Source organism: Micropterus salmoides, unplaced genomic scaffold (assembly GCF_014851395.1).
Source record: "Micropterus salmoides isolate LMB-PRFRI ecotype aquatic unplaced genomic scaffold, ASM1485139v1 Ms_hic_scaffold_20, whole genome shotgun sequence".
Taxonomy (NCBI): Eukaryota; Metazoa; Chordata; class Actinopteri; order Centrarchiformes; family Centrarchidae; genus Micropterus; species Micropterus salmoides.
In genome coordinates this window covers 10495617-10507864 of record NW_024041151.1, presented here as the reverse complement: position 1 = coordinate 10507864, position 12248 = coordinate 10495617, and the positions used below count along the sequence as shown (strand labels likewise).

At 39.0% G+C, this 12248-nt stretch overlaps 1 protein-coding gene across 1 annotated transcript in view; it reads right to left on the bottom strand.

Moving 5' to 3' along the window:
- Positions 1–2961: 2961 nt before the first annotated feature.
- garnl3 (GTPase activating Rap/RanGAP domain like 3) overlaps positions 2962–12248 on the bottom strand; it is a 75725-nt gene continuing 66438 nt past the window's right edge. The window contains 5 exon segments of the mRNA XM_038733596.1: positions 2962–4443; positions 4542–4662; positions 6659–6793; positions 6796–6876; positions 11917–12052. Coding sequence (XP_038589524.1) covers positions 4278–4443; positions 4542–4662; positions 6659–6793; positions 6796–6876; positions 11917–12052 — 639 coding nt within the window. The 3' untranslated portion in view covers positions 2962–4277.

Below are 12248 nucleotides of genomic sequence, written 5' to 3'. Positions count from 1 at the left end.
CAGTGTAAATTTCATAAATATTTATTACATATCAATGAACATAATCGACTACTTTCACAGCAGTGGTCTACAGCACTTGTTTAAAATAATTGCTCAAATAATAATAATAGTAATAATAATAATAATAATATAGTTCAGTTTATTTTGAGGCCACATTTGATACACAAACATTTACAAGTAGTACTTGGCATTAAAAACGATGGCGATACAATATTTTAAGACACTTGGTGTTTTTTTTGTTAATTTTCTTTCATTTTGATATCACAGAGAGGTTCAGCAACAGTCTAAACAGTAAATATAGATTCAAATACAAAAAAACTAAACAAAACAGAAAAAACCTGTGAAAATGCCAAGGGGAGGTAGGAACAAAGAGTACTCGACAGAAATACAGGAGAAATAGGAACATCATCAAGTGGGAGAAGCAGTGTTACAAACTGTAACTGCCAGGCCATCCACACTCACTCATAATAGTAAACACTAAAGTACCTTTGTAAAAATCCCACCCCCATCCCATTCTTCTTCCCTTTTTAGTTTTCAGAGTTGTGTTGGAAGTGTTAACACTGAGACAGGCAGGTGGGAACAAGGGAAAGGTGTGAGGGGAAAGGAGGAGGAGGCCCATGCAAGATCTGAAGGCTGCTGTGTTGTGAAACCACCACATAGAGGCGCTCTCATACCTACATTCGCATAGTCAGAACCACATCTCCCAGTTTGTTCCCCCTATTATCAGTGGATCCTAAAAGCTTTCTCCTTTGGTTTTACTGACTGTCAGGTGCACATTAATCAGAACATTTTCCCTGTTTCCTGTTGGATTTAGCATTTACACTGGCACACAGGACTGATTTAACTTCCTCAGTGCTCAGTACTAAGAAAAAATATATTTATAGTAGAGAATGCCATTTCTGAAAATATTTGCAGTGGGATTGTTGGCTGCTGAAAAGCTGACACTGAGCTGTATTGCTTAACGAGTAAGCTGGGAGCTGAACAGTATTGCTTGATGGATGGCTGGGAGATAAACTGCATTGCTGGCTTAACTTTATATGAAGGAGCAACTGAAGGAGTATGAATAGTTGGAATAGTAGGAAAGGGATGAAGGGTGCAAAATATAGTAGAAGCAATGAAAGGTGTTGAAATTAGTGTCTAGTGTACTAGAAATATTTAAATTGTTTTCCATGTGTTTTTAATAATTGTTTGTGTGTTACTGTTATCACTGAAACTGTGTTAGTTGTTTTTATACATACAATTTAAAAACATGCATGTATGCATGCATGTGTTTCTTCTACGTATATTTCTACGTATATGTTTGAATTTGAAAAATGATTTGCTTTGTGTGCATGCACGTGTGTCTGTCAGTTATGAAACCACCAACTGCAGTTGCCTGCAGAGGGACTCCTGGGTCAGTCTGGTCACTTTTACTAGAGATTCACATCAGAGGCAGGATGCAATGAAAGTTTAAATAAAGCTACTGTGAGCATCAGAGATCAGAACAGCAGTCTAATAATCCAATCAGGTGTGTGTCCCCCCCACAATGAATAGTTGCCATGGTGATGGTAGCTGCTAAGTGATCCCTGGGTCAAACAGATTATTTAATAGTGATTAAGCCTAGAGGTAACACTCAGACTCCAGCTTAATACTCAAAGACCATAAATCCTATCACCTAGCGTTTTGTACGTGCTGATGTAAAATGTGTGTTTTGATGAAAAATGTATGAACAGTGAAAATTGTGGGAGTAAGAGGAAGTTGAGGAGATATTTTAACAGCTTACCCCACTCTGCGTGCAATGTCACCCACTCTACCTCTGGACATTCTGCCCATTCATCTGACTTGGAAAAATATCCTGAAAAATGTTTTCAGAGAGAACTATCTATTTGAGGCATGCCGTGTTCATGTGATATGGGATGGATGCAAGAGGTGGAAAAGATTCCCATGTTAACAGTTTTTGAAGCGATGAAGTTGGTCATGTGAGGATTCAGATACTGTGCAGTGACAATATAACGATATATCCATACCATTTTTTAGTACAGCTTTTAAAACTTCTTAATAAGTGCCAACTCCAATATATTGGAGTTTACAGAAAAGTTTCCCAGTTGTTAAGTATGACATGGAAGGTGAAATGAACGCAATTTGGGAAACCCATAATTAAGATAACTCCAATATGATATGAATGCAGCATAAAGCTTGATTTACAAACTGGAGGTGTGGGGTTTGAAAGACGTAGACATTAAGAAGGCGGAGGGGGCTAATGAAAGATGCTATCAAGCTGCATTATGAGAAATGTAGGATCCATCATTTTTGGAGCTTCAACCATACTGGAGATTAAAAGACTGAATATCTCAGGGTCTTTTTTCAAGCTGTCTCTTCTGAATTGTCCAAAATAGATTAGTTTGAGTTGACACCGTTAGAGTTTGAAACAGAATTGGGTTCAAAGTCAGGACGTCAAGGACAAACTGTAATTAGCAGGGTTAGGGTTAGTTAAGATCATTCAGCTAAGGACATGTCTGATAATTGATCAGTAAATCAAACTGCATGCAGGAGTGTTTAAAGATGTGTATAGCTGTTTTTCAATGGAGTCATGGTGGTATGAGAATAAAAGAAAATTCCTGGTGAAGTAGCCCATAATTCATAGCTGCACCAGCTGTAAATCAGTCTATTACTGGACATCAGGAATTAAAACCAGCAGGTCTTGTGGGCTCTGAAGACCAGGGTTCTTTATTTTATATTGTTTTCATGGAGTTATTTTAGTTTTTAACATTTTATTTTACAATTCAATTTATTTCTTTACTCTAGGTATTAATTTTAATTGGGTAAGGGGAACAATTTCCTAAAGGTACAACTATTCAAATTGAGAGTATATGTATTTCAAATGGGTTACTGTGCACTATAAATAACACAGTTTTAAAGATTTCCACATTTATGTTTCAATAATCTCTACCTTCCACATACAGAAAAAGACAAAAACTAAAAATATTTCACACTTAAGTTTATTTTAGTGTAATTAGTATTCAAGATAATTTTAGCTCATTTTTTGAAAAAAAAAAAAAAAAAAATCAGCTTTTATCATTTAAGTTTAAGACAATATTATCAAAAATTTGTGGTTTTGTCGATAATTCCCTTGCTGTACCATCTGCTGTACCTCTGGCCATCAAACATGACAGTCTAGTAAAAAAAGGTGTTTGTCCTTTTAACATCAACACTATCTTTCATCTCAGGTTGTGGTTTTCCTTTTGCAGCTATGTTTGGTATGATGTTGTAGACCTTGTGGTTTCCAAAGAAGCATTATTTTTTTGCCACAAACGACAGAGCACCCGTAGCAAAGGCAGGTCATGCAGACTTAAGGTCGGCTCATAAAATGTTGAATGCATGTGGCTTTGAGAGAGTGCCTCCCTTAAGTGAATTTATTCAAAATGGAGTTGAATGGAGCTGTGGGCCAACATTGTAATCTAATGTGGATTACAATCATGGCTGCTACTGTCAGACACCAGAGTATAGTGCTGTTAGAGGTGTAGTTCAGTGGAGGATGCTGGGAAATGGCACTTGTGGGAGACTTCCAGCCTCCAGCCCTGTCTACCTGTATACTGTGAATAGGGAGAGGAATAAGGACTAATATGTGCAGAGAGCATAAAACATCATACTTTTACTAAATCTGGGAATAAAATTAATTTTTATAATATATCTATAAATATGCATCACAGGCAAGACAGGCATACACGCCCATCACCGTGTATGCATTTTCATGTATAAACAGATGTACACATACATATGCATATCATACAGCAATTCAAAGTGGGTTGGAAATAATCACATAATATACAACACATATTAAGCTCTACCAACTTCAGAGGGCATTGTGAATGAGATTTTTGTCGTGCCTCGTGCGCAGATTTACATTCAGTTTGTGGTTTGGGATCAAACCGTTAACATTATCTCAAGGCTGTTGCAGAACTCTGAATAAACCACGGCATCTTACACAACCTCATGGCCTCTTTGGGTTATTTGCTGCGGGGCAACACAAACACCCAAGACACAGTGGCTGAGGGACTGCTTGTGAAAACAAACACGTACACAGACACATCTTCTAACTCCCACTGCACCCATCTTGTCCAATGAATGGGGAGACCCAAGATACAGGGATATAAACAAACAAACAAAAAAAGACAAGAAAAAACAATTCAACAAACAACAAATTAAAAGCAAACCAACCAAAACTAAATAAAAAAACAATAAAATAATGGTGACAGTACAGGAGTGGGTGGGCAGAGAAGTGCACGATGGGATTGTCTTCACTTTAGGTCCAGGACATCTTCTTCAAAGGATGTGGAGAGGGCGAACGCGCTGGCAAGAGGCGGGCTCTCCGCTCGCAGGACAACCTTCTCTGGCTCGGCCTCCGAACTGGACGAACAATGCAGCTGGACGTCCAGGTCTGTTTCAACAGACTCTGAGGCTAACCTGTTGTGCACAGAAAGATATGACTCGAGCTCATATAATATAACACTATGCAACCGTTAAATGTACAGTGTTGCTGCTGTTGAATCTGTCACTTTCACCTGTCACTGTTTGTTGACGTAAGTGCTCGGGCTTTGGGCTCTTCCTCAGTGTTCTTCTTGCTCATCTTCCTCTGTTTGACTGTACCACTGTCTGACTTTCCACTTGGTTCCTCAGTTAAACCTTCGTTGGTAACAGAAAATGTTATGTTAGAAATAGTTTGACATTTGGGAAATACGCTTATTATTAGCTTAGCTTAGCATAAACTAGAAGCAGATAGAAATAGCTAGCCTGGCACTTTTTCAAAGGTAACAAAATCCCCCTACCATTACCTTTGAAACTCATTATTTAATACGTACGCATACGTAATAAAACAAAAATATTTGGTTTGCGGGGGCTATGTACTGGACTATTTCATGGCTCCACTGCTTCCCAGACAAGATATAGTCAAGCATATACAGGGTATATACAGGAATCCAGGAGTGAAATTCAATACCTTTTAAGAACTTTTCAACATAATTTAAGACTGCCTAGCCACTTTGAGCTGTAACCGGTTAAGTCAGCCTCACACCTTTAAAAGGGGAATTGTGGAGTTTTTAAAAGGAATTTAAAGATATTTATAACATTTCATTGCCTATATGTGACCAGGCTGTAACCTCACCTAAAAATTGAGGCATTCACCAACTTTCTCAGTTGCCTATAACAGCCTGTTTAGGCCTACTGTTTTCTATGTGAAGGACTCGTAGGATTTCCTGCGAAAATCCATTGTCTTACACAGGCTGTGATGTTTATGTGCGCAACATTACTGCAAAACATGTGAAACAGTGTGATTTTGTGTTTTAGTTGGTTCAAACTAGATAACGTTAGCTTGCCTGCAAATGCCGACTAGTTGATAACTACCTGACATAGCTGACATAACTTATTTTCAGTAACAAATATGTAAAGCGTATGCGGTTGGTTGCAATCTGAAACCTTACTGCTAGATGCCACTAAAAACCACACAGCCCACCTTTAACTTACATTTACTATAAATAGATTTTGAGACTTAAAAAGAAAACACTCTTTTTGTGATAACTTTCATCGACTATTGTATCAATACAACATAATTCAAATAGGCCAGAACGGAACAACGGTGAAGAGAATAAACTGAGTGATGGATAACGTTGGTAGAGTAGGCAGTGTAGCACAGACATTTGTGATCAACAGCTGCTGTCTGCATCCTAAAGCTGATTTGTGTAAACTTTAGTAAAACAAGATGTAAAATAGAACAAGGGAACATGCTCTCAGGAGGAGGAGGAGGCTAGAAGCAGCACATATTGGCACAATGGCATCCTGGTTCTGGCTAAATCTTTCCACTACAGTGGCTCGATCCAATTTTAAGTTGGCTACTAACTCATCAATAATAATAACTATTTAGGCAGAACGATTAGTTCATCATTTGGAAAGTTTGCTGTAACGTTAGCACATCAAACTTTAAAAAATACTGCTCCATCTAGGCTGTGATTAATCTGTTCACGAAAAGTGACAATGACGCATCTTGCTCTTGTTTTTGAGTAACAGGGCTGTTCAAACGCTCGTAAATCAGTTTTCCGGTTCGCACGGATCTATTTTTAGGGGCGTATGAGAGTGAAAGGCTTGCACGGTAGATCCTAGATCCCTGCGCCTAACGTCACACAGAATAACAACTCACTATGTTCTGCCTGGCTAGTTATTTTGGCTATGCAATATAAATAAATACGTTCACCCACACTTTTACCATACAAACTCTTTGGACAAAAAGGATGTTCACATTGACAAAAATATCTTCAAAATTTAATACCCTGTTAAATGGACTTTTTAATACTTTTTAGTGGCCTTAATTTTCGCAAAATTGATTTATTACCTTTTAAGACTTTAAGACCCCGCGGACACCTTGATATAACATGTTAGTTAGTATGCTTTGATTGGAGGTGCAGGTAGATGAATTTTGTTGTCTTTAGACAGAGCAGGGCTTGTTGTTTCCCCCTGCTTACAGTCTTTATGCTAAGCTAAGCTAACTGGCTGCTAGCTATAGCATCAAATTTAGCATACAGAATTTATTGATTTTCTTATCTAACTCTTAAACCGTACTTCCCAAAATGTCAAACTATTGCTTTAACGCTGTCATTCATACATTTACATAAAGTAAAAATATTTTTACCGAGCAGCTCCTTCCTTGTGCGGCTGGCTATCTCTTTGATTTCCATACGGGACAGTGAAAGTGAGTGTGTAGCAGAGATGAGGGGAGTTGAGGGCACCATGGTGGGGGCTGGCGTCGTCAGCACCTTGTTGACCATGGGGACTTGAGGGGTCTTTCAATGCTTCGGCCCACCAAGTTACACAGAGGGATCTTGAACATGTGCTTACATGCTGATTCACCTGGGAGGAAACCCAGAGGGCGAGAAAGGCCAAAAAGGGAGAGAGCAGTGGGTAAAAACAGAAATAAGGAAAGAGGCAGGTGACGTGAGAACACATAAAACAAGAAATAAAAAGAGCAAAGATGGGAATACAATGTCAGAAAAGGGACACATATAAAAGGAAGACGGATGAGTGGCAGTTAATAAAAATGTATGAAACTCCTGGCATGAAACACTACAGTGTTTTGCATGTTTTAGCTCATAGCTACAAAAATGCATTTAAATCATACCTTATCTTATTAGACTTTCCACGTAGCCACTAAACATTTAGTCATTATCAATGTATTGTTTTCTTGTCAAAATGACATTACTGTTGCATGGTAATGCAGCTGGGAGTAGTGACTATTTCTCAAACTAGAGCTTTTTTCAATTTCTTGCCAAGAGTCTCATGTCTGAAACATTTTTTTTTATAGTGCAGCGGATGGAACATTTTTTCATCTAAATGGTTAGAGGAGTGTTTGTATTGTTAAATTACCTTCTAGGTATTTCAAATATATCTGGGTATTTGCTTGCAGAGAATAGATCTTAATATTTACAGGACAGACATGTGAATGGTATATATCTTCTCATGCAATCCCTGGCAAAAATGCTAGTATTTTCCAAACGTCGAACTATCCTTTTGAAACCACCCTTGTTGGTGGTGTGTTTATGGACCCTCTTAGATTTGGCTCACTAAAGAATTGCAAACATACTGTAAATGTTGTTGCAAGCAAAATGTGAACTGGTTATTTCACATATTTAAAAAAGAGCCCATAAAATGCACAAATAGGGAATGTCTTCAAAATAGACGCTGATTGCAACAGCATTGTCTTTTAAACTTACATAACAAAATAAAGGTGATAAAGTGTTCATTGGGATGTATAACTAACCTCAACCAAGTTTCAAGCTTATGCAATTGGATTTTCTTTTATCGTAACAAACGGCTGGCTACAATGTAAGAAATGAATCTATATGCTTAATAAAATTGTTACTCTAATGTTGATACATATATATGATTGGTAGTTTAAAATATCCAAAACCTTTTTGTGACTTTATATAAACCCAAAGTCTTTCTCTCTTTCTCACTCACACTCAACCTCAAGTCAGGAGGTTGATGAGCTCATACAATAGAACCAAACCTCCATATTCTATGAAGACACTCTGCAGTGATTAATCGTCCTATTTACTGAAACAAAGTGTGATCTTAAAATTAATCATCGTTACCAAAGACAGCTAATGTAATATAACTGTTCGGTTATAGCCATTTATAGCAGGCCATCTATTATTCAGCAGACTATAAACTCTTAAAGTCTGTTTGGGCCACATTAAATGGATGTTTTTCAAATGGCTCAAGCTGCAGTGTGCCAACGCGCAGTGCCCATTTGTGCCGTCAGGGAGCAGTATTGCAGTTCAGCAGCCACACTCTGCTCCATTGAGGCAGGCCGGTAGTAACATGGATGAGACTGAATTAATGTGGAGGCTATGTTGCACAAAGAGGTCCGTCTCATCTGAAATGTCAGCGGGTGAGAGGTGAGTAAAGAGCCACGGAGAAAAATAGAGGGTCACTGCTGATGTTTGACAGGTACACTGTGTTACTGTTGTTAGAGATCCTCTTTCCTGTACCGAGGCTGTCACACAGCAAAAATTGCAATAAACCAAAATGCGGGGAAGCATGCATGTTATTTGGAATATATAGCCACAGAGGTCAGTATATTCCACGTGCGTTTCTGGACCAGGGGAAGTGTCACACTCCATCACACTGGCAAATGAATTAAATATAGATATTAGGGTTTTCAGCACTAATTTAAGTCAAATTCTCCAGAGCAGAGATCTGCTTTGCTGCAGGTCTGTGCCGTGTGTTTAAGCCAGTGGAGGGAGGTGGCGGCCAGCAGCCACATCAGTAACTAAATCTTGTTCACATTACTGATGCGATTACATCAGATGAAACCCTCCCCAAGGTGCAGATACGGCAGGCGCACAGGCAGTTAGAGGATGGGATTTTTGTCAGCGCCCCTTCCACCTTTCTCCCCCTTGTTCAGCCTCTGCTATAAAGCCCCCCCACCCCTCAGATTGTAACACTGCTGTTTGGACTACTACTATGGATTGAAGAGAGGGCTGACAAAAGTCTCCATGGCGACAGTGCAATCTGTAAATCATGCTGCGGCAGACGTGTCTTCTCCTTCCCTTTTTCCCTTTTCTCCCTCCTTCTCTTCCAACCTCCTGCTTGTACACAACCCCTCCCTTTTTCTCTGGCACTCATGCATACCTTTTCTGCATCTCCTCCTCTGTTTCCCCTCTGTAATTTTAAAACCGCTTCCGCCTTGATCGACGTTATCTCCTCTGCCTCCCCTTTTACTTTGCACTCTATCACCTTTTTCCCCCTCTCACTCTCTCCTCGCACTAATGCTTTAATTAGGTAAGACAGAAGGGGGGATGGGGAAGACATAATGTTCACTTAACATTCAACCAACGTTCAAGTCAACATGCCGCCTTGGAGCAGACAGGGTGATACACCATGGGAGCATGTGCATGTTAGTGGGGCAGCATTATGAGCGTTTTCATGAGCTGAGAACGAGTTGTGGGAGAATCCTGCAGTACCTTCAGCATCCTTAGACATGTACAGGGAAAGCTTGGTACCATATGGGATCCGTATAGAATCTGAACCAGGGATGAAGAAGAGGGTTACACAAACTGAACACACACAGTAACATACATTTGGGCACACACACACACACACGCACACAGTAGGTTCTCTGTGGAGGTGTTCGACTACCAGTGACGCAGAACCATATGCATAATCAGCTAAAACAGGAAAGAAAATGAGAGTCCCTTAGAGAGAACCTGAACCAGCCTAAAAGCATAAAGCTTGTCCACGGCTAATTGCAGCAGCGACAGCCAAACCTTCCTCCCTGTTGCCTTAATGGGACCTGTAAATACACGCCCCCCTCAGGAAAACAGAGAAAGTCTGCCTTGATAGTGCAACAGCAGCCACACAACCACAACATTTTAATAATTGTTTTCCTCAAGCCTTGTCCTTCAAAATTACATGCACGCCTCTGAGGATGACTTTGTGACCCTTTTAAGAACTCGAAAATGAACAACGAAAAGTTTGACATTGCCATAATCCATCAGTGTGTTAGCTCACGCTCAATGACAAACCTGTATGTCATTCAGTTGTGCATCACAAATAAGCCCCATTTTTTGACTCCAAATGGTCAAATACACAATGAAAGATGGAGGAGGGAGTATAAAGTGGGATGGAGGGAGGGGCTCGTATTGATCCTAAATCATTCTTGAAAGCATTCTCGTCCTCTGAGGACACATACTGTGTCCCTTGAATATTGGTGGTGGTGGGAGGTATATGGGTGATTAGTCTGTTCCTTTTTTTGTAATTTGTGGTAAGAATTCAAAGGATGATAACCATGCGTTTGTATGTTTTAGCCCTTTAACCACAAATCAAATTTACATAACTGACAGCCATTTTCCATATCATTCATTTTTAGATTAGATTCCTCCCTTCCTCTTGCAACCACTGGTCTCCATTCATTTAACTATTCAATTTGCAGGAGACATGTAATGCCCTGATTTTTGTCAATGTCATGTTATCATTGCATTAAAGTTAGGTTATATGGATGACTGTTTTGAAAAGTGGTGAGTCGAGGATCTTTTGAAAGGATTAGTCTGGTGATATTCTATATTTTTCTCATTATCAACAAATCTCATGAAAAAAAAAACGATTTTCAATTTTGGGAAAATTACTATATGTGGGTAGGGACCAATGAGGTCGGGGCTATGAGGGCGTGTGAGGGCCATTGTAGATCAAAAAAAATGTACGGAGCCAGGGAAGTTTGGTAATATTTCAAGATTAAAGTGGTAAATTGAATTATTAATCATTAATAATACAAGACAAGAGTCAGTGCAGACATAAGAGAAGAGGTGGAATGTTCAGACACTTAGCAGATATGAGGGACTGCAACAGTCACTTGAAAGCATGTGTCACATGTCATTTATAAATGTCTGCAGTTCTTTATCATATGCTGCTTTTAATAGATTACCTTTAATAACACAAGTATATCTGAAAAATAGTATGATGAGTTTTTTTGTCATAAATGTGTGACTTTATGACATTATGTCTGAGATTATCCAAGTATCCTTGTAATGGCAAATGGAACAGTGACAAAATAACAGAGACAATGAATTATCCACAGTAATGAATTACCTTTCTTATGTTTTTTCAATCAGCTTCTTACTCTGACAAATGTGCTTCTACATGAATGTAAACCTCTCAGCAGAAGTTTTCACATGAGCTTATGCTGCATCACTGTACTGTGGATGTGTTTTCCCCTAAACTCTTTGATTGTTGCATATTTATCCATGAATATTTAATGTTATAGAGCAATACTAACACATATACTTTATAAGAGGTTTTTACTAGAGATTTGAAACCAATAGGATGCAGGTAAATTTTCATATTGTACTGAAATAAATGGAAACAAAAGGCTGCCTGCCTGGAGATTAATCAGAAATCTTTGGAAAATGGTTAGCTATTGTGTAAAGATAAAGGGTATTAAAATATTCAAAATCATTACGGTTATATAAGTTACAATTAAAAAAAGATATGGAAAGGAGACTTTCTGATGATCTGGATCTTTCACAGTGTCACTGAATAGAGCCAACAATGAGGACATTTTCACATTTGTCATAAGACTAAATTATGTCATTATTATACAGTGATTATACAGAGGATGAGGTAATAATCATAGGAGAGTTCAATGCAATTAAATATCTTTCCCTAGAAAAGTGCACGAGTCAGCTGTGAAAAAGTAAGAACTCTCAATGAGAAATGCTGCGGCTTGAATGAAGGGTTCTGCTGAGACAAGTTCATGTAAATGGATCTGGAGCCTGAGGCTAAGACAGTAGCATCCAAAGTCAAACAGGTCTGCAGGCAATGTTGACATTTGAAAACTAAGTACTGAAGAACTTATATCAGCATTCTCTGATACTTTTGCTTTGCGGGGCTTACCATCACCGAGTGGCGAGGGGAACATGGGCATCTCGTAACCAGTGGGCGTCTGCGGGGAACTCTGGGAACTGGTGTCTCTCGAACTGCAGTTGGAGGCTGAGCTCACTGGAGCCGACGAAACAAAATAGATGTCCGACTGTGGGTGGAAAAACAGAAGGACATATAGAGGAAATTAGATCAATACAGAGACATGATGAAGGGGTAAAGATGCCAGGAAATATTAAGAGGAAAAGGGGACAAAAAGAATAGAGAGCAGAAGCATGGAGAGAAAAAAGAAAACAAAAAACAAAGAGATTGCATGGGGATAGAGGAGGAAAAAGTATTTGTTTAAT